Source organism: Brachyistius frenatus, unplaced genomic scaffold (genome assembly GCF_029030835.1).
Source record: "Brachyistius frenatus isolate BFR_SWC_R1_liver_20210118 unplaced genomic scaffold, ASM2903083v1 Contig_112, whole genome shotgun sequence".
Lineage (NCBI taxonomy): Eukaryota > Metazoa > Chordata > Actinopteri > Embiotocidae > Brachyistius > Brachyistius frenatus.
This window is the reverse complement of record NW_027210711.1, coordinates 773,033-795,809: the sequence shown is the minus strand read 5'-3', so window position 1 is coordinate 795,809 and position 22,777 is coordinate 773,033. Positions and strand designations below refer to the sequence as shown.

Sequence of the window (22,777 nt, the reverse complement as noted above, 5' to 3'; positions counted from 1 at the left end):
AATGAAATCAGGATTGACGCAACAGGCATTGAACGCAGTGACATCCCCGCTCCCCGGTGTCGATTATATATTTATGACTGTTTTTCCAACGTCCGGCCTCTAAAGTTTGTTATTGTTAACCTGCGCCGTCAATTTCGGGACTGGACCCCGTCTTCGGGTTCAGATCGTTTCGTTATTCCAGCGGGTTCGAGAGGGCCCGGCTCCGCGCCGCGGTACATGAACCAGCCCGCTCGAGGGGTCCGCGCGTCCGACGCGTGTCAAAAACGAGACGAGCTGAACTAAAAAAAAGGGAGGGGAAAAAAAATGTAAACCCGGAGGAGGCTTCGGAGAAACGAGCGTCACGCAGCAGCTCGTTTTAGAATCGCGAAACAGCAGAATCTCTCCTGCTTCCTGTTCAGTACAGCAGAATCATACAGGAGATGTTTTGCGGTTGCAAAAATAAATAAATGAAGAGCGGGCAGACATCTTAAGGAAAAGAAAACAGCCAAAACGAACCGACTTGCTGAAAAGTGACGTGGCACTGAGAGTTGCATTTAGTATTTGTAATTTTTATTCAGAGGACTTCAGTTGGGTTGAAAGTCCTTAAATGTGGTCCAGGATGCATTTGCTGCTAAAAAAAAAAAAAGAAAAAAGAAAATGAAATGGGGTCAAACGTGTCCGGGACCACCCCTGAATGTGTTCTGAGCAGATTGGATCCCAGTGTGTCCTCTCAAAGTGTCCCGGGTGCGTCCAGCTGTACTCGGAGCTGACCACTCGTGAGCCGAAAAAAAAACCAGGGGAAGGACGTTCACGCCAAGAGTGAACAACTCGGCCTTTGAGAAGGAACTGCAGTCTCATAAAAAGTAGGAGGCTGAGCAGAAACAGATTGCGAAACGTGAAACGAAACAGACCAGAGCAGATTCTTTGACAACTCGCATTAACACTCGGCTGCAGGACACGTAGGCCAAAACAAAATATCTCATCCTTTGCCGGAGGCGGAAAAACGCACAAATCCGTCTTTGGAATTGTGAATTATTCTGGAAAAGGAACAAAAAAAAACAAAAATCTGGCACAGGCACATTTTACTCCAGGAAGCCATTATAAATAATAAGAGAAACCACTTCTTCTGATTGACTTAAGGCTGCTTTGCCAGTGTTTGCTGCTGGCTGAGAATCCTGTAATCTTTCCGCTCTCTTTGCGGCGCGTCGAAGCGAGCGTCAAGGTGTGCCGAGTTTCCTCCGAGGAAGTAATCCCGCAATTTACAGTAAAAAACAAAACAAAAAAACAACTGGAAAATTAAACTTGAAATTCAAAGTTAACCGAGGGCAAAATCATTTAGAGCGGCTTAAACAAAAACCGAATTATCAGTCGACTTCATTTGTTTGCGGTGCTTTTAGAAAGTACTAAATGGTTTGTGACACAAGTGACACGTCTGCGTTTTTTGTTTTGTTTTGAAAGAAAGCACAAATGACTCGTCACTAATTATGAGAGGAGGTTCCTGTAAAACCGCCGGGCCGAGGGACATTGACGGAAGATGACACCGCCGTGTGCGTTTTTCGCCGTCGCTCCTTTCGTGTCCCGACACCGTTTCAGTATATCCTCCGCGGGTTGCGGGCGGAATTAAAAGACGCGGATGAGCTTTTTCCTGCTTTTTTTGTTGTTGTTGTTGTTGTCGTCGTTCCTTTCCATCCCGGAGCACCTAATGGGATTCTTGCTGAGGGACGTGGGGATGAGAGAGAAACCGACCGCGCCGCGCCGTCCCGCGCCTCGGTCTCATTTCGGTTTCAATTTGCATCGGGCATCGTTCCGGGGACAAAGTCAGAATTGGATTTCTCACCCCCGCAGGGGCGTTTTTTTACCTTGTTTCACCAAAGGGGTCCGTGTCGTGGGGTCCCACTGCCCAGACATTCACACTTGCGGAGCGGAGGCTTTCAAGGAACGGTCGGTTGGATATTCTAGGAATTAAGTCATGACGGGTTATCTAGATTACCAGAACGGGCAAGAAACCCCTCGAACGTCTCGCGAGAGAAGGAATTTTTGCACGGGAGGGTTCTTAAAGATTTGGACAAGCCAGTGCACGTGGCTGCTGGACTGCGAGGCGAAACACAGTTGGCAATGAGAGCTTCTAAGGCCAACGGTGTAGTTTCTTTTTTCACAGACCAATATTGCATCTGTCGATATTTTTGTTGAATATACGATCGGAGAGAAAAAAAAAGCAACTTTTTCTTGCGCTGGTGTTCGACTTGTGCTTGTTTTTTTTTCCCACCAGACTGTATGTCTGGCCTGCCGCGGTAAATAGCAAATTGTTAAAAATGTAATTTATTTAAAAAAAAAAAAGTGGTCCATTTTCAAGAGCCGATCCCGTGAGAGAAACTCTCTCCGGGAGGCTTTTACCGTAACGGTCTAGGGATAAAGGGAAACCAGGAGCTTTTTCAGTGTTCGTTCATTATTGAGATGACCAGAGACTTGAGATTCATTTCACCGTGTCGTAAATAGTAAAGGCCGTAGAGTACCAAAAAAAAAGTCACGCCTCAATGCAGAGGCCTTTTTTTTTTTTTTTTTCCCCGCTCTCCATATTATCTACGGCCATTTAAAATACATCACTCTTTGGATTTATACCGCGGGCTCAAACCGTCGCCCCGTAAAACAGCCAGATGAATATAAATTCACTGGCAGGTGAAAGAGTGTGCAGACGGTGAAGTAAATCCACCAGGTTTTTCGAGTGTATATGGAAATCACTCATCGGCTCCTGCCTTAATTACAAAGGCACACAGAGAGGAGAGACCCGCCAGACAGAGTGTTTACCACTACACCCCGTCGGGGGGGTGGGGGGGGGGGGTTGCCAGTTGTCGGTCTGCCAGCCGAACCCGCCGCCACCGCCTGTATACTGCTTATGGACAAGCGCTCGCCCCATGCAAATCTCAGCTGTCGCCCACGAGCTATTGTCATTCATGTATTCATACGCCTCTGCACCGAGAGGGATAAAAAAAAAAAAAGAAAAGAAACCGGGTGGAGGGGACAAGGAGTGCTGAGCAATGGGAGGACACGGAGGACACGGAGGAGGAGGAGGAGGAAAAGAGCAAACTTGAAAGTGACAGGATGTGACAGCGCCAAGCTGTCAACGCGCGCCGCACGTAGGACAAAAGTATTACATCACCGCTCGACACAAATCCAGTGTTTTCTGTGCCGTCGAGGCCGACCGATACCGTTCGGAAACGACTCATCATCCCGGCGCGGCGACGAATTCTCCACTTTTAACCCTCGTGTCCGCTCTTTTGGCGCAATCGACGGAACGAACGGACGAATTCGAGGATCGTCTCCGCGGCGACGCCGGGCGGGCCGCCGCGTTCGGCCAATCGGAGGCTAAAGCTCCCAGGGCGGCACGACGTCACGTGACGTACCAGCGTTTGTTTTATTTAAAGGTTACTTCTGTTTTCATCCAGACAAGAGCGGAGAGAAATACCCTGATTGGACCGAGTTGGGAGAGGTGCCCCCCCCCCCCCCCCCCATCCCTCCCCCAAATGAATCCGGTCGCGGCACGTACCCGCCGTGGATCTGATGGATTCATCAAAATGTGCAATTTCCTCGATTTTCGTACCGACCGGCAAATTTCTAGAATCGCGACATCGCTAATCGGACGTCACCGTTTTTTTTCTAGTCTCGTTGCAGCAGTGAAAAAGGGTTCGAACGGTAAGAAAGAAATATGCCGGACTCTTGAGGTTGTGGGCATTTGTTTTCTTTTTTTTTGGTTTGTTTTTTAATTCAATTTTTATTGAATTTCCAGCTGTGGACACAACAGCGCGAGCACACGTACAATACAACACTGAACAAACAGTCGTCTAGAGCAATTCTGACACGTACACACATTTCCCGAGTGTTTCATATCCTCAGAGTCACCTCCCTCCTTCTCCATTCAAATACATATCCCGGACAAACCAGACAATTAGCATTAAACCGTTGTCTTGCAGCTTTCTCGCTTGCTATTACCGGGTTTGACATTTTCCCAGTGAGGCTTTTAAGTCCAGTGCAGCTCCAGTAAAGTTCGGGGCGCCAAATTCAACTCAAACTCGAGGTAATACCCATCCAGTCGATGAGCCCTTATTTATGAGCCGTGTATTTCTCAAAACATTGACCTTCGGCACACCGAGAAGAAAAGGACAGTTATTTATACGTACACGGGATTCATAATCCCAACCTAGTTTTTCACTAAAACGTCCACCCCAGCCAGTGAGCAAACTTTAATAACAAACAAAGCCACACGAAGAGCACAGGCACTTGATGTTTTTCGTCAGGAATGCGACAAAGCAAAAACGCTGCCAAAGTTTTTTTTTGTTTTTTGTTTTTTTTTTAAACTCCGCCTCGCATTCTGCAACCGTGCACACAGAATTTGAAAGAGACCTTTCAAAGAAGGCCTCGTAAACGAGGGCAGGGACATTACTCAGCGCGTGACTCAGCATATAAAGATGAAGAGTGCCAAACAAGACTGGGAGGGGGGGCATAATTTCAAATAAAAACAGATAGTGCCCACGGTAACCGCTAGCCGACAGCCACTGATGCGAAGGGGTGGAGGGGATGGGGGGGGGGGAAGGCGGCTCAGCAGGTGCCGGTGGTGCTGACGGTGGTGTAGCTGAACTTGGACATGGAGGTCGCCATCGAGGCGGCGGCGATGCCGTCGTCTCCCCCCGCCCGGCTCCGGCACCACCGGCGGCAGAGGCGGCCGCGGCAGCAGCAGGCGAAGGTGGCCAGCAGCGCCTTGCGGAAGCGCGTGTTCATGAAGCAGTAGATGACGGGGTTGACGCAGGCGGAGGTGTAGGACAGCAGGTGGATGAAGGAGATGGGCGCTCCCGACAGGGCTTTGGTGGCGGACCTCAGGGCGAAGGCCTTCCAGGTGTTGACGGTGTACAGCGGCATCCAGCAGATGAAGAAGAGGGCCACGATCACCATCAGCATGCGGATGACGCGCCTCTTGGCCTGCAACTTCGCCTCCGACGTGTTGCTGCGGGCGCGCTCGGTCTTGGCCTGGGGGGCGGAGAGGGTGGGGAGCTCCACGGCGGAGGCGGGCTTTTTGGACACCTGGATGTAGCAGCCGTCGTCATCGTCGTTGGAGCCGGCCGCCGGCCGTCCCGCGCCGTTCTTCTGGCCTGCGGAGGGTCGACGCGAAAATGTTCACGTTCATCACGTACAAATGCAAGACAACCGCGAGCCGTCCGACGTCGGATCTTCAGTTTGGAAAGATCGCGTCGTCGGTTTTGATAATAAGCGGGAGCTGTTACAAGCTTTAACGAGCGAAGGGCCAAGAATCGAGAGGATCCGAATCTGGGGAGACTCGGAGGCACTCAGATTATAACTTCATTATTCTGCGTCACGACGGCGTAAAACGTGATGTTCGGCGAGAGAACGGACGGACGACTTTGCCGAAGGCTATTTTAAACGGTCTCGACCTCGATGAATCACACACACACACACACACACACACACACACAGAGACCGGACGCCATGGAAACCGCCGCCTCTGATGCACAGCTATGAGGGCGGCTCACCTGAAGTGGCCGTCTTTCAGTTCGCACCGGATATATTTTTTTCCCTTTTCTGTGAGAAGTCTCAGCTGCGAGGCCACACAGAAATGAAAAAAAATAAAATAATAATAAGCAGAGTAGGACGAGCGAGAAGTGGAATATATTTGAGTGTAAGAAAATACGTCGTTCTCTGCTTGAGGCAAAACAAACAAACCTCCGTTTATGTTGCGATATTTGTTTGCCTGTAATGCCCGAGAATGATTGAAAATGTTAGAAAATACTGAAACAACATTACTCAAACAGGCGTTTATTTAGAAATTTGCAGGTGTTATGTCACCAGCGATGTTCGTTTTATTTTTTTTATTTTTTTTGGGGGGGGAGGGAGGGGGGTATTTACCACGCTTTCTGGTAAACCTTGTAAATGTGATTTACTGCAGCTTCACGCGGCTCTGCAGAAAGTGAAAAAGATATCTTTGTTTCCACTACGCGTTAAATCAACGCGAGAAGCTTTTCGCGGTTTGGATCTACGACGGTTCTCACCGGTCTTCTCTTTGTTCTGGCTCAGCTCGAAACTCATGCCTCGGTAGAGCTCCCTGGAGATCAGCCCGTACGCTATAATCATCACCACTCCCGGGACGAAGAACAGCGTTAACAGCAGCAGCACATACCTGAAAAACAGCCAGAATGGAAAGAGAGAGGCGTAAAAAAAACAACAACAATCACAGAGACCGAAGCGAGATCTGAACCGAACCTTCCCATCCAAACCAAATTTCTGAAGCGCGAGTGAAATCCCCAAAAAAGAAAAAGAAAGCCCGCGCGAAGGCCGTCGCGGTCCGCATCACGCTGCAGATACTACCGTTCGGCGCGAGAGCGTCAGCGCCGCAGCTTTGTTCCGACATCAATCCCAAAACTATAGACTCCCTATCGGCGAATCAAACGATGCCGGGAAGGGAAGGGCAGGTGTTATTAACGTACGACAACAAAAAAACAAACTGGAAAGACACGCGCGCGCGAGATAAAAGAAAGCGCGCCGTCGTCACGTCGACGGCTCTAGATGTTTACCATCTGCAGCCACATCTCGCTTTTGATCGGTCGCAATCAGCTCCCTTTTTACCCAGCGGAGAGGAAGAGGCGGCGCTTCATTCAACCCTCTGATATTCTAATGTCTTCCCGGGCAACTCTCTGAACCTCTAACGCTCTCTCACTTCTCGTCTAATGGAAAGAAAAGAAGAAAAAAAAGCTTCAGTCGAAGCCTCTCATCGGCTGGCTGTTTGATACCGTTGGGAAATCTGCGAGACAAAAGCCGCGAGGAAACGAAGGTGTGAGAGCGAGGAAGCGGCATTTTGAAAACGTAGTAGTGGGCGTCTGTTCGTGTTTTGCCCCGAAAGGGACGGGGGAGGCGGCGGGGGGGAGGGGGGAGGGGAGGCAGAGGAGGACGGACGCGTGAAAGGGAACATTTCATATTCATAGCTCCCTCTTTTGAACGCTCACACGTCACCTGAAAGATAAAGTGATTACTAGCAAGCAGAGGCGTGTTTTCTTTCCACACCTGTTGACACCTTCTCAAAGCCGGAGGGCCGAAGAGAAGGAAGGTCTTCCTCACGCAAAACAAAAGGCCTTTTCTTTCAGTTGGATTTTTGTTGTTGTTGTTGTTGTTTTAAGTATTTGGGTGGTACCTCCAGTGATGAAACTCCTTCAAACTAGAGGTCCTCACGGGTCCAGAATCTTAAACCTGATCTGAGTCGGACAGGTTTTTTTTTTAAAGCCGACTGTGATCTTTAAAAAAAAAAAATTAATCATATTTCCATGTCATTTTCCTCCATTTGCGGTTTGACTGGCGCTCTTTAACGACGTCATCCTGTCGCGCCCCTCCTCCTCCACCTCCTCCTCCTCCTCCTCCTCCACCTCCTCCTCCTCCTCCTCCTCTTCCTCCTCCTCCTCCAACGTTCCAGTCGCGAGAAAGCAACAGTCGACGTGGATTTACGTGTCGGTCACGTCGTGTCGATTTGCCTCAGCGAATCCACTTATTTACCGCGGTAGATTAACTCCGCTGCTTTGCATTATGGGAAACTCCAGTCCGTGTAATATCGTCTCGAGACGTTGCGCGTAAGGATAATTACACGTTTAAAAAAAACAAAAAAAAACAAAAATCGTTAAATTTGACTCGCTCGTCGTTTCAGACGGTAATTTTAGCCCGAAGTTGCTTCAGTAACTCTTTTCGGGGAGCGAGCGGTGGACGGAGACGACGTCACCTCCCGCCGGTCCACGCTTTAACCCCTTTGAAAGAGCATCACGGCGGGCGACGCCGAATTAAAACCGGAAAGGTACTCGTACTCTGTGAACTTTTGCCGGGCCGAGCGACCTTTTGAAAGTTTCCCTCCTGACCTTTTCCACAAGCTCGCCTCCTTCTCAGCGAACAGCCGGGAGACAAACGCGTCAATTTAAAAATGATGGCGTTGTCTGCGGGACCTCTCCGTCTAATGACGAAGCCCCGACTTTCTTTGTCGACCCGCGCTGAGCTGGAAAACAGATCCGCTTGGTACCGTCTCTAATTGAGCTCGAACAGGAGCCGTCTGCTCACCTTTTTCATCTCGCGAAACTCTCCCCGAATGATTTCGTTCGTTTTTTTCCAGACACCTCCCGCGTGACCGCCTTTACAGCTCCTGCCCACGACTTTTAAGGGCCTTCTCTCCATCATTACCTTAACTTTTCACGCCTCTCGAATTTCTCCCCGACCAGAGCAGAAAAATACATCAGCGCTCCGGTAACACCGGCCATTACGAATGTTGCATCGAGATCATTTGATTTGAGCGGATTGGACGCGAGCCACGGATCGGTTCAAAGGATATCGGCGCGAATTTGTCCGAGTTTCATCAACTTTAACGCGCGGAAACGTAGCTCCTGAGCTTTGTTCGTAGATAGAAATGACTTGCGAGCGGTCACGGGACGAGAGTCGATCGCACAAATGCGTTTTTGAACAAACGGTAAAGTTATTTTCCAATTAGCAAGCGAGCTAAGAAACTCGCGAGCGGGCCGGCCGTCAGACGGGGGTTCGATCTTTTCTTTGAAGTTGCATACGAGCGACGCCGACACGACGCCCTCTGGTGGACGGGAGGTGTATTACGTGCCTTCCGGTTGCATTGCGACGAACTAGCTCACACCGTCAGCCATCAGCTGCAGCGCCCCGAGAGCAATCCTCCGGAAAAGGGAGGAAACCCCCGGATTGAATCGCCCAATTAGACATTTTTTTTCACACGTTTCCCCGCCGGCGAGCCGTCTGGCCTTCGCTCACCAGGTCTGCTCCGCTCGATGACCGGGCCAGTCCAGGCGACACTGGTGGCCCACGGTGCCGTCGATCTTCGGGAAAGACTTGAGGATGCTAAACACCGGATAGGGCACCATGACCAGCAGCGACGCCGCCCAAATGGCGGCGATGACGCGGTAGGCGTGGGATCGGGTCTGCCAGGCGCGGGACTTCAGAGGGTTGCAGATGGCGCTGTATCGCTCGATGGCGATGGCTACCAGGCTGAAGGTGGAGATGCTGACGGAGACCCCTGCGGGACAGAAAAGGAACGACACTACCGTTAGTCTCGGCCCCGAGCGGATAACGGCAAATATAGAGGTTAACAAAAAAAAAAAAAAAAAAAGCTCGGCAATTGAATAAAATGCCGACCTCTGGCGGCACTCGGCGGTACTGCAGTGTAAGGCATTTTTGCATCGCGAACACTTGTACGTATTTACGCCTTCGGCGGGGGTGGAGCAACGTTAGCTACCTCCCAAAATTAAAGTCAAATATTTCCTTTCCTTTTAGCCGTTTCCGGTTGCCAGTACCTCCGGAGAGACATTTCTGCCTCTGCAGCCGCTGAACGCTCCACTTTGCTCACCGGGTAGCCGACAGATCATCGGACGCGTTTTCTTCGGTTACTAGAGTACGGGCAGCGACGGCGAACCGGGAACCGCCCGGTTAAAAGGCAAACACATGCTAAAACCGCACGCTCAGCGCCGCACCGAGGAAGACCAGCAACACGTAACGATTCATTTGCGAAACACGTGTAACCCATCGCCTGTCGATTGCGCGCTTGAACCTCGGTTACTGTTCAGGGAGGCGGCCCCCGTAGGGTTTTCCCCCCCCGGGGTTACGTATAAATATGCAAAACCCGCGGAGGGGGAGAGAGAGCGAGCGAGCGAGTGCAGTCGATGTGCGCCGGGTGCCGGCCTCTCCTGCAGACCGGAGATAAAAAAAATAAAAAAACGTACTTTCTCTATATTGCGATAAGCTTTGTTACGAGCAGCTAAAAGATGGAGGATTTAGAATATATTGTCTTCGGCGCAACTTTCCAAAAAAGAAAAAAAAAAAGAAGCAAGACTGGCAACCCGGAGATGAAAGAACAGCTCGGATGTTTGGTGCGGGATTAGATGCGGAGTCTGATAGAGACGGGAGAGCGGCTTCATCTTATTCCTGCACGAACAGCACAATGGAACTGACTTGTAGAGATTTCCCAGTACAAAGAGAACATCAGCATCACGAAAAGGCTTTTTCTGCTGCGCGAGTAGTCGCAGAAACTCCCATCCGCATTATGAAAAGCATTTATTTAGTTGTTTTTTTTTTTATCGCCGCTGCACTGAAATGAAGTCTGAGAGGATACTGCATCAAACTAACACCCACGGGACACCGCCGCACCGAGATTGAGAAGTATTTGTTGCAGTTGTTTGGAAGAGAAACGCAAGGCGAAAGGTACGACGGCGAAAAGCCTCAAAGGAAGCTGGTCGTGTTGCCACGAAGACGACACGTTAGTTTGCGCAGTTGACTTCGCCTGACACCTGCTGGAATTTGCGATCGGTCCCTCGAAAGACCGGGCGGTCGGACACCCTCGCCCCGGGCGACCGAGCCGGGGGGTTGTCGGTCCCTCTTCGACCCTGTGCTCATTAATTAGATTTAGATTAGATTAGGCCTGAAACAGAGCTGCGTTTGTTTGTGGGCGGTCTTCGCGACGACGGCCGACCGATCGGACCGAAGGCTTCGAAGCGGCAGTTCATAAACCACCGGGCGGGTGTCGGTCACGGTTAGTTTGTTGTACGGCAAAAGGACCCGGATTTGTCTGCCACGACGGTCACTCCCGCCCACGTAACGCAGCTCTCCGCCTGACGCCGGCGTCCTGGCGCCGATGTCGCCGTCTCAGACCGGCAAACCGTCCAAGCGGTCCAAAAATCTCAACCCACATCCATAATTTGGCTTAGAAAACTTGGGACAAACAAGACGGCTTATCACGGCATGAAAATCATTTCATCTTTCTCCGGAATGAGGAAGTAAGTCAGCGGTAGTTGTCAAACAAATTGATGGGCACGTGGCAGAGGAGAGCTATTAATGGATCATTTCAGCATCATTTTAACAGCGCATAATTACCAGGGACGTAGACAGGCTATAAAATGACGGATTAAGTCGTTGCTGATTCCATAAAACTGATTCCTAAGCAACATTATATTTCCTTTTTACCAAATTGTAGGACCTCGAAGTCTGACGAGTGGCCGAACCTGTAAATACAAGCCGACGTCCTTTTTGCACTGTGAGTAAATTTGGCCTTCACCGGCTGCGGACTCGGGGGTGGAAAGCGCGACGGGACGTCCGCCCTCGCTCCACGGCTGCTACGCTGCTGGTCAATAAGCATAAGCACCTCCGGTCCGGCTCCGTCTCGGCAGAAGGAGGCGGGCGGCTCGGTCAACACACGCAGGAGTCTCGCGCAACGATTGTCTCACGCCCACGCGTCCCTTTCAAGTGCGAAGACACAGACACGGCGAGAAAGACCAGATCACACGCTCGCGGGGGGGATGTGGAGGGGGGGGGGGGGGGGGTTTCTATTGTAGACGCTCGAAGGCGCTCGCGCCCGGCCGCCCCCCCCCCCCCCAACCCAGCACGTAAACTGCATGAGAAGTCTCGCGTGGCCAAAAAAAAAAACCCGTTGAATCGGCCCTTTTATGTTCGGCAGCTCACTCGTTTACACCCCGTCCCATTAGAGAGTGAAACGGAGCCACGGGTTCAAAGACCGATAAAGACTGACAGCTGGGACGTCCCGTAGATCCATACTAACGGGAAGTGCGCGTTCGGGTGATCTGCAGTGCTGACACGCCATTGATCTATATTGACGACGCGCGTCCAGAGAAATTCTTGCCCGGGGCCCAAATTCATCATTTGGGCGCACATGTATTTTAATAACATGTACAGCAATAACTGTAAATACATCCCACTCTGTCATTCATTTCCTACTGCCGGTGCACGGAGGAGGACGCGGTGGCATTTTTCTCCCTCGTGTGAATTCTGACTCCAGATTCTAACTAGCGGCGGCTAAGAAGCCTTCACGGCTCCCGAAATCCCGTAAACCTCCTTTTATCCTTTCACGCGTGCCATTTGAAATTGCACCTCCTCGACATCACATCGCCACATTTTCTTTGTTGTTTTTTTTTTTTTTTTCCCCCTTCCGCCACACGTGCGGTATATATTAAGCCGAGCGGACACGTTCCCATTAGAGCGCGTGCCTCGTGAGTCTCGGTTAATGCACTCCGGTCGAGCGGGGAGACGGGCGGCATTGTGAGGCTAATGGTCGAGGACGGGCAGATTGTGCTGCGATTCTGGACAAAGTGCTGCCACGGTAAATTACCAGTCAACGACCCCCCCTCCTCTCCCTCTCCCCCCAAAAAAACAACAAAGAGACGCCGTAATCCTTTTTCTGGTTCATTAAGCCCGAGTCGTCCGCCTGATAAACTGGCTTTGGAGCGAAGCGGTGAAGTCGTGGATTTCTCGGCGCACCTCGACCCGGGAGAGGAGATTTACATCCGGCGGCCGACACCTGCCGGTTCCTCCTTCACCCCCTAACTCTGCCCGCCGGAGGCCTCGGGAAGTAAAAATGTGGACTTTTTCTCCTTAAAAAAAAAAGAAAAAAAAAGTTGACCAGAAGCCTCGTTAAAAACCCAAACCGGAATGCAATACTATCGCACGACAGGCCGAGCTGGTAAATCAGCCGGTAATTGCGTCGTAAGACCCGACGCGGAAACATAAACGTGATGGAAGACCGCGCGCGCGCGCGCCTACGCGCTCGCCCCGGGATATTACAACATCGATCCGGTAACTGCCTCCGGAACGGGACACGGGGCCGTAACTCACGGCATTACGGAGCCGCGCCAGACGGGCGGGGGGGCCGAGAGACGGATGGCGTATCGTACGTCCGGCGGGCGCGCTCTGACAGATGACTTTACGGAGGGCGGGCCTGTTCGCCGAGCGGGTTTTCCACAAAATCAACGGGCGGGGACAGCCGCGGGACGTCCGTCGACGACGTTCAGCTCCAAAAGGAATCGGTCCGGGAGCTCAAACACGTCGAGGAGCAAACGGGTTCCCTCGCTGTTTATTTTTTTATTTTTTATTTTTAGATCCTCCCGTATGCACGCGGGCAAACTTGACGCTGCTCATTAACGATCCTAATTCGGGACGATATTCTCGTAGCAGCCGGTAGGTAGAGCCTTATTGTGGTCGGAGGGAAGACGGATCGAGAAAGCCCTTGGGGAAAAGTCCGAGCAGAATAAAAGAAACTCCGGCTCACGCTGTGACAAACGAGCGACACAAACCGGGACCGTAGCCGCGCCATTAGTGAGACCGGTTTAGCCGGGAGATCATGAATAAAGTTCGTTTTTGTTGTTGTTGTTGTTGTTGTTGTTGTTTTTTCCCACAGCTCCACCAGTGAATTCGGGTCGCGCTGCCAGCACACGAACGAAACCGTTAATCTTAACGACAGTTAATCTATTGGGATCGTGACACGTCCAACCGCGCCGACGGTGCTTCGATCCGCCCTTATTGTTCCATTTGTAATCATCTCCCGTCCGGTATTGTGCAGGCAAAATGAAACGTGGCAGTTTTTTTTTTTTTTTTTTTTTTTTTGAGGAAGCACTCGTCGTCGTCTGCAGTGGAACGACTCGTTATTCACAGCTTGACTGAAGGCCGGTATTCCTGCGGTTAAGTGATTCGTCACTCCACAATCCTTCATTGTCAATTAAACTGCCGCGCGGCCCCCGAGCTCAATGAGACAAATAAAACCCCAAAAAAAGTTATTATTTCGAGTACGAGGCAGCTGCCCCCCTCCCCCCCCCGCTCCCCCTCCTCCCCACTGCCCTCCTCCTCCTCCTCCTCCTTATCGCAGCTCACAGAGTCCAGTAATTGAAAAGGAGATTCGGCGAGCCCGTTCTCACAGATGGCGCGTCACAATAACGGGATCGTGAACCTCGCCGTTTTCAATGGCTCTTCTCAGCCGTTCAAAGCTCCGAGTGAAGCGGAGAGAGAGACAAAGCGCAGCAGCAGCGGATCGGGTTTGTTTTCTTTTCCTTTGGCCGCCTCTGGCGCTCCGGTCTGACTCAGGCCTCACGTGGCACCTCGACTCCGGTCCCGACGGGAGCCAGCTCATCGCTAAGTCACACTCCCGAAGACGTGTGACTGTTCCAGCACTTTCAGCGTGACGGTTACCTTCCGACAGGCAGAACGAAGGCCGCAGAAAAGCTCTCGAGCCGAGCCCTCCTTAGAAATCCAGCGATTTTTTTTTTTTTTTTGGTCAGGCTGGATTTCTAAAGCTGCGAATGATCAGCTGCCAGCTATAAATAGAAAAAAAAATATTAAAAAAAGAGGCTAGATTTGTGTGTTAAATGAAGAAAACGCATATTATTGTGGTCACTGAATGACCAGCTGGGTCTTATGTCAAAACAATTCTAGTAGTTGTCAGCTTTTCGCAGCACGACTGCAGCAGATTTTGAAAATAATAACAATTGAAATGATTTATTCTCGGCACTAAAAGCATAGTGACTCAATGACGGTGAATTAAGGACGTTTTTTATTTATTTTTTTTTTACTGCCCCCGAATACCGAGTGTTTTTTATCGATCAGCGGCAGGCCCTCAATTATCGCTCCGCCAGCCGGCCGGGGAGATGAGCGGCCTCCCGAACTCGCCGCTCCGCAACCGGCGGATCCTTCGGTCAAAACGCGGCCGCAAACTCGGACGGCGCGGCCGAAGCGCGACGGTTCGGCGCTCTCACCCATCAAGTAGGTGACGATCTTGCACATGGCGGCTCCGAAGACGAAGTCCTCCAGGATGTTGGGGATGAGGGTGAAGGGCATGCAGAAGATGGCCAGCAGCAGGTCGCTGACCGCCAGCGACAGCAGGAAGGAGTTGGTGACGGTCCGCATGCGCTTGTTCAGCGTCAGGACCACGATGATCAGCAGGTTGCCGAAGACGCTGACCAGGAAGATGAGCGAGTAGAGCAGGATGCGCACCGAGTCCATCTCTGACAGAGACCAAGACAGACAGAGGGCATTATTTACAAGATTTGTTCCCGGTGCGTCGTTCCGCCGATCCGGTACGGGAAGGAGGCGCGTCGGCGTAAGCGAATTACCGAGTGCACGAAGACTGAACGCTGCGCGTCTTCTAAAATAGAACATATCAACTCGTTTGAATAAAAATCTGTCAGGGAGCGGGCGTAGGAAAGACAGAAATGTTGTCGGCGGCGGCAATAAGACGAGAATTACGGGAAGAGAATAGATCCCCCGAGAGGAAGATCGGCGCATTAATTGAATTGGCCGGTTGACAAAATGCTTCCGCCAGATTTTAATCACTAAAAATGGATCCGAAAACATTTGGATTAATTATCGCGTACGGAGATTTAAGTACTAAGTAGGAATAAAGTGAAAAGAAAATAATAGTACATGCGGAGAACAGACCGAATCAACTGGATCACCTGGGAAATAAGACTCTCGGCCCATAAACAACGCTCAAGGTCTATTACGAGACAGAATAACTCGGCATAATCGTCATCTTAATTTGCGCCGGTGTCGATATTTTCCTGCTCACCCCGTGTGCAAACGAGATAATTGTGATAGTCTGCAGTCGAAATGTGAAGACAAACAACACGAGCAGAGACCGTGTCAGGTGGCTCGCTTGGGATTAACCCTCCTCCCCCCCCCCCGGAGTCACAAGGCAGTTGAACATGTAGATAGTCGGCATATTACTGCAATGGATGGGTGACACGGGCTGGGCAGGTCTGGAGAAAAGGCGAGACAACTACAGAGAGACAGAGAATAACTACAAAGAGATGGGACTCCAATTTAAAATGATATAAAAAGGACGACAAAGAGTAGCAAAACGACTAGAAAGAAAAGCAAAACGACTGAACAGAGAAGCAAAACAATTACAAAGAGGAACAAAATAACGACAAAGATATTCAAAATGGCTACAAAGAGATGCACAATGATTATTGCAGAGAACCGCAATTACCACAGACCGAAAACAACAACGGGAGATGCAAAATGACTGCGTGGAGAAACAATCGGGGATAAGAGACGCAAAATGAGCACAATAAGACGCAAAAAGGGGCCACAGGACGGGGACATCACCTGACGAACAGAATGCTCAATGAAACCGCCCTCCGCGGTCTTCCCGTTTCCCGCAGCCGAGCACCGGCGCGAGCGGGGCGGCCCCACCGGAGGGTTTTTGGGACGCTCCCTTCGCTCATGACCGGCCCGCCGCGGCGAGTCGGTTTGAGGATGAGCGCATCTGACAGGACGAGGTCGGGGCCGGCCACGTGCCGCGCCGACCGAGTCCTCCCGATTCGAGGCCCGGGACACGGGAGGAAGTCCGCGGCTTCGGCGTCTGCGGCGCGTCACCTGGAGACTCGACCTCTCGCCTGTGTTTTTTTTTTTTTAATGGGTGACGCGTACGGCCCCGCCCCCGGGGAAGAGATCTGTGATCACACGTGCACTACAGGATCAAACCCGGCCCAAGGCTCCCATTGCGCGGCGCCGCTACTTTTGGCAGGCGAAGTGCTCGTTCTCTCCGTTACCTTCTTCTGTTTGTTTTGGCTCGCTCCAAGCGAGGGTAAAAAAAAAAAAGTCGTGTGACTGCTTCTGGGTTATCAAAGACACTCGTGGTGGCAGCTTTCCAAAAGACATTGGAAGCTCAGCTACGGTGACGTTAATACGAGGTCGTCGACCTTAAGAACGAGACAAACGTTAACTCCCGAGAAAGAGACAACAGCAGTCTGCGCGACGTAGATGTAAAAAAAAATGTCCGGGGGGTCCGAGAGGCCGTCGCCGCTATCGGGTCCAAATCTCGCAGAGGTAAAAAGCGGGCGAGGTCTGGATTTGAACCCGCAGATCAACGTCAGGCCCGCGTCCGTCTGTTTAACCCCCGTTTACCGCACCGATAATGTTTTACCCCGCCGGGTTCATTCACGTTTCCTCGCACCGCTTCAGGTCCTCTTATCTTTTCGGAGGGGATCGGCGTAGTTTGGGCCGGGAATCTCGGCGGGTATAGATCGCGGTAAAGGTCGTGATTAACCTTACGATTGCCCAAAAAAGAGCAGCGGGTCCGAGCCGTCCTTTTTTTAAATCAGACCCTCGCCGCGAGGCTGGATTTCACACGAGCCCCTGCGGGATGATGAAATGCTCCAAATTGAGGCGCGGGTCAGGAAAGCTGTCCTGAGAGAGAGAGAGAGAGAGAGAGAGTCGGCGAGTAATTACCGCGAAGAGCGAGCCGCCGACGTGCTGGATATCTTCAGATTGTGACATTGAAACTGCAACTCGGTCCGTTTTTTTTTTCCCCCATCGATTTACAGGTGGAATATGGGATTATTTATTAGTTCAGGAAATGAGGACTAATGTTCAATCTTCCGGGATAATTCTATTAAACAGTAAACGCAACCAATTAAGGTCAAACATGATTTATTACAAGGTCACGAACGAGCTCGCAGGAAACGTTTTGCCCGATCAACGGCTTCCCGTATTTATCGAGCGATCAATTAGTTAATTGACTTGCTGCCGATCAATTACGGGACTCATCTTTCCGTCTTAATTTGAGCTCCCGTACGATCTCTCCTTCCCCCTTCGTCCAGGCACGCGCGTGTTTTTCCAGCGTGAATTTAATGCGACGCCGCCGACTCGACCGTAAAGCGGAGCCGGCGGGCGAAAGTGTCTTTAAGCGCAATACCGCCGACGGCCACCGGGGGCCGGCTCGCCAAAAAAAAAAAACGTCTGTCTCCAATAGACTCCCGATTCAAAGTTACTACGACGTCGTTTACCGAATTCACGTCCAAATACGGTCGTTTCTGGCCCCCGAAAAAGACGGCGATGGCCAAAACGCCCGACTCAAAGATTCGGGGTCCGAGGTGATTTATTTGTGCTTCGCGCGGGCTCGTGACGTGCTCTGGTGAGGAACTGCGAATGAGCACCGCGAGTTGGCGCGCAGCACAAGTAAACGTGTCAGGGACGCGAACGTGACCGTGAACAGGCCCTCCCGTGCATTTTTGTTTGACAGCAGCAATAACAGAGAAACCCGTCTCCAGATTTCCCAGAGTCCCGCCGTGTCGCGGAGCCCTTAAATCGGCGACCGGCGTCGGTCGAAAAGGTCGTCGAAGGGTGAAATATGAAGAGGTCGACCCGAGGTGTCCGCGAGGACTTTCTCTCAGCTCGCAACGCGAGTAGATAAACGGGAGGGTGTGCAGACGATTTGGGCAGGAAGGCGGGCCAAATGAACCCTTCGACAGCGATCTGGCAGCTCAGTATGCACAAGTCCGTCTCCGTATGGGATTTGATCACTCTAACGAGGCCCCCGTACCGGACCGGTCAGCACATTTCAACTCGGCGAATCTCCCCCGCGGGAGGTGATTATCCGTCAGTCCGACATCACCTTCATCAACACCGTTCTGCCCTCCCGCGCTGAATGTTTCAACCTGAAATCACGCAACCGAGAGCGGTAATATCGGTTGCGGTCGAGGAGACGGTAAGCTCGCCGGAGCGCGTTTGAAGTAGGTGTGAGCCGGCGGCTATTTAGAGGAAAGCAGCGTTTTACCGATTTAAAAAAACACTCTACCTGACGTTTGTTTCACCAACTCTGGGTGTTTTTTTTTTGTCTTTTCACTTTTAGTTCTCCTCGTCTGTGATTTCCTAAACCCCCCCCCCCCCCCTTCGTCCCCCACCTCGTTAAATTTCCACACGAGGCGGTTTTAAAGCTTCTCCGGAGCTCATTACCAGGAAGTCGGGTTGTTTCAGATACTTCTCTTTTCCCACCGCCTGTTTTTTTTGTTGTTGTTGTTGTTGTTGTTGTTGTTTTTTTGGGGGGGTTCTGGCTCACCAGGTCGCTTCGAAATTGCACAATTATTTGATCCAATTACCGGGACGGAGCTACGACGGGCCGCGTCGCTCGCGTAAACACCCAAAGGGTGCGAAGATGCAAATTTCTCCCAACGGGAACACCACCTTTGTAGGAAAGGGTCCTCCACTGCGAGCTCCACTGTGCATGCGGCGCACATATTCTCTGCAGTAACAAGTCTCTGCCTGTCTTGTTTTGTTTCTTCGGTCAGCGCCCGAGGCGACTGGCTGGTTTCCCTCCCGAAGAAAAAAAAAAAAAAAAAAAAAGCAGCGTTCATTTAATGCTTACGAGATCCACTCCGTGATAACCCCATCCACATGCGCTCAGCAAAGTGCCACTTTGAATCAGCGGGGAGCGCTGGCCAAGGTGCGGCTGCAGATGTCGCTCCGCATAAGCGGGACCCCGTCTGAACCGGGCCGCCGCCGGGGAGTCCAGGAGTGTGACTATACGTCACGTGTCGCTTCGGGTTAGGGTTGGGGTTAGCGCGTTAGTACGGAATCCCGTCGGACAGCTCGGGAACGTGGACTTGAAATAAAAATTAAAAAATATATATATATATATATATACAACATAAAAACGAGCAGCCCCAAAACATGTGAGAAGAAGAATGTAACTGCAGCACGTCTGCGGATAGTTCCACCTGCTGAAATGTGCGCGGTGGACGTAATAAAGACAATGCAGCAAACACACGTGTCTGTTCATATTTTAAAAGGTGTGGACTTTACAAAATAAGATACAGGGACATCCATCGGTCATATTCCCGCTCGCGTACATTCTGCTGTACGTTTAAAGCAGGTTTTTTTTTTTTTTTTTTTTAAAGTCTTTGACTCGTGTTTTGATCTAATATTTTGGACACACCTGGGTAAATCGTCCAAAGTGTGCCGAAAATACTTATGCAGCGGTCACAGCTCGCGGCGTGACCCCGAGCGTACACACGACCGTCACCGGGCTACTTGGACACCGCAGGAAACTTCAAATCACGTTGATCCTCAGGCAGCTTCTGCGTACCGAAGCCGTTTTGTTTTGTTTTCCAGAGCGCCGGCGTGCACCGGTCCCTCCTCACCTCGCGCCGCGTCTTCGGTCTCTCCCCCTTCACGCCCCGTTTCACCTCCCCGGCTTCATTGAACATTGAAAAACGCGTCACTTCCCGTTTGTTCACGTAGGAATGTGGAAAAAGTTGAGAATCCCAGCGACAAATATGGGGATTTCTTTTTTTTTCTGCCGCTTTTTTTCCTCTCGTACGCACCGAAACGAACCCTTTTCTGCATTTTCCTGCCGTGTCGGAGGTCGGGCTTTTTTTAATTATTTTTTTTTACCAGCAAAAAAGACAAAATGTTCAGTCGGACGGGTCGGACGGCGGCGGTTCCGCAAGTGATGGGGCTGGCCTTTAATTTCCTGTCCCGCGCAGGCAGATGTGGACATCTGAGAGCAACAATGCGTAATCACGCTCCATCGCTCCCCTTTGGGCCCCCGAGCGAAGACAGCGGAGACCCCCCCCCCTCCTCCCACCCCACCCTCCCGCCACCACCACCACCCTCACACACACACGCGCAAGGCACACCCTGCAGCTTTTGGTTTTCCCGTTTTTGTGCTGCATGATGTTCACGCCTTTGAGAGGTCCAAAAAACAGTAATGCAGCAGAGAAGGAGGTGCAGCTGTGAATTATTTAAAGGGGGGGGGGGATTTAAAAATTTTCTCAATGCTGCAGCAGAGGCAAAATGGGGAAGGGGAGGGGGGGTATTAAGAAATTAAGTCTCACCCACGTTCAGAACTCATTATCAGCAGTTATGTTCAACTGGTGTCCTGATGGAAGAGGGGAAGGTGTGTGTGTGGGGGGGGGGGGGGGCTCATCTCTTCTGCTGTGTGGGGTTTTTAATCTCCCTCAGCATTTTTAAGAATTACAGGCACGAAAAACACTTTGAATCAAAGCCCGGCACTGCTGCTCATTGTCATCGGGGCCTTCATTGATGCAGCAGCAAATTTGGGCGTCTTGGCGATTGATTGTGAGGCTGGTTGGGGGAGAGGGGAGGGGAGAGGGGGAGGGGTCGATGCAGGAAAAAACAACTCCCGATTGCAAATGATTTTCTTGTAAAGAAACACATGAGACAGGAGAGAAATGGTTAGAAGGTGTAAAAAAAAAAAAGTGTGTTATTATTTGCGTTGCATCCTTCAGTTTAATATCCCTGATCGGATCACAGTAGGGTCTGCTGATTGCCTTTTTAAGCAGACATCAGTCCTAGTTGTCGGTTTGTCGCTATATAAATAAAGTTGAATTGAATTGAATTAATTAGAGGCAAACAGCACTATTAACAACAACAACAACAAAAAAAGCGTTTATTTGGAGGGGAATTTTTCCTGTAAACTTGTTTCTATGAAAAATAGTTCCATTTTTTTTTTTTTTTTCATTCCAGTGGCAACAAACAGATAATTTTACAAGAACAAACAAAAATGACGTGATTAAATATCATTATAAATATTCTCAAATTTGAGTCTCACGTTTAAATAAATCGGTTTATAACGGATCTGTTTGTGCCACTTGGATGCCATCTGAAGCAATTTCACACCTCAGCCTCAGCGGTGTGGTGTGTGTGTGTGTGTGTGTGTGTGTGTGTGTGGAGGTTTTTTTTTTTTTTTTTGGGGGGGGGGGGGCGGGGGTATTTTACCTCTGGCTCGGGTCGCGGGTCTGGGGAGGACGGATCCGTTCGTGCAGCTCGTGTTGTCGTCGGTAACTTCCACGCTGAGGTTCCCCTGCGGCGCGCAGCCCTCCGCCGCGCTGCCGTTCCCCGCCTGCAGCAGAGCCATCGCCCGGCGCTGCGAAGTGAACCTGCCCGCCTCGAAACTGGAGCCCCGAGCCGGATTCAACGCGCCACCGCCGCCGTTCTCCTCATAACACCCGGAAACCCGGAGAAAAGCCCGAGCGAGTGGAGTTTTTTTTTTTTAAATTTAATTTTAATTTTTTTTTTTTTAAATAGCTGACACCTTGAAAGAAGTAAATAACCCGGAGTGAGATAAGTTAACGGATGTGAAGTCGCGAGGGAGGACCCCGTGAAGCGCGCACCACCCCGGACTGAAGCCCGACTGTGGAGGAATGAGGCTGCGCTGCTAAGGCAACTGGAGGAGCTCGCTCGCTCTCCCTGCTCCTCTCTCTCCCTGCTCCTCCCTCCCTCCCTCCCTCTCCGTTCAACTCATGAGCGTCAGTCAGCATCACAGGCTGATTACGTGGAGTCACTTCAGGTTCTGACGGAATTGGCTTGAGTTGTGTCCTCCCCTGGCACGGGTGCAAAGTGTTGTCCTCCCCTGGCACGGGTGCAAAGTGTTGTCCTCCCCTGGCACGGGTGCAAAGTGTTGTCCTCCCCTGGCACGGGTGCAAAGACCCGCCTAGTGTTTCACTTTCACCGCCTCGCGGTTTCGTTGGACTTGTCCGCGAGCGAGGGCTGCAAAAAGCCGTGTCGGTCCTTCGCCTGAAGGTGAACCGGGTCCGAATTTTAGTTGAAAACATTTGAAAAATGAACCGAAATTAGGCACAGAATTTGAGGAAATGGCAGGTTTTGACATCACGTCAAAGGCGTCCAAGTGCCGTGCTCGCGCGCATGTCCAGCGGGCGGTAGTCGGCCGTGATGTCGCTGCTTCGAAGCCTCGTTTTTGGCCGTCGCGAGACTCACAACTGGACCGTATTGATAGATTTTTTTTTGGGGGGGGGGCTGAATATTTACTTAGAGAAGTTGAACGGGAGTCTGAGAGACCTCGAAGCCTTTTGGAGCCAGCGCCTAGTGGTCCTCGGTGGTATTGCACTTTACAAAACCCGGAAACGACGTCCACTTTTCTAAACGGTCCACATCCGCTCCAGCCCGTACCGTCTCGTACGTCCGCGAGGGACATCGCGCGTCCTCGTCTTTCAGATCACGAGCGTTTGGCACGTTTTTTTTACGCGACCGTCTCGTTTACACTCCGACCGCTTCAAACGATTTGTTTAGAAAGCGGAGAAGCGCCGTGGACCGTTTTTTTTTTTTTTTCCCGCAACTCGTGGAGCAACCGTTACATTTTCCACTCGGCTATTTCGGACGACCCGCGGGAGCGAGGGCGAGCGGCGTGATGGTTTCGTTTGCGGGG

At 51.1% G+C, this 22,777-nt stretch overlaps 1 protein-coding gene across 3 annotated transcripts; it reads right to left on the bottom strand.

The window, feature by feature from the left end:
- Nucleotides 1–3,708: 3,708 nt before the first annotated feature.
- cckbra (cholecystokinin B receptor a) lies at nt 3,709–21,765 on the bottom strand. 3 transcript variants are annotated; one of them, XM_069712721.1, is made up of 6 exons: nt 21,331–21,413; nt 15,444–15,583; nt 14,562–14,810; nt 8,788–9,049; nt 6,036–6,163; nt 3,709–5,120 (listed from the first exon to the last, which is right to left on the bottom strand). In XM_069712721.1, the coding sequence occupies exons 3-6, from the start codon at nt 14,806–14,808 to the stop codon at nt 4,573–4,575; spliced, it is 1,185 nt and encodes a 394-aa protein (XP_069568822.1). In that variant the 5' UTR covers nt 14,809–14,810; nt 15,444–15,583; nt 21,331–21,413; the 3' UTR covers nt 3,709–4,572. The 3 variants fall into 3 exon arrangements, with proteins under 3 accessions (XP_069568822.1, XP_069568821.1, XP_069568823.1); XM_069712720.1 differs by lacking the exon at nt 15,444–15,583 and having other exon boundaries at nt 21,331–21,764; XM_069712722.1 differs by lacking the exons at nt 14,562–14,810; nt 15,444–15,583 and having other exon boundaries at nt 21,331–21,765.
- Nucleotides 21,766–22,777: the final 1,012 nt, after the last annotated feature.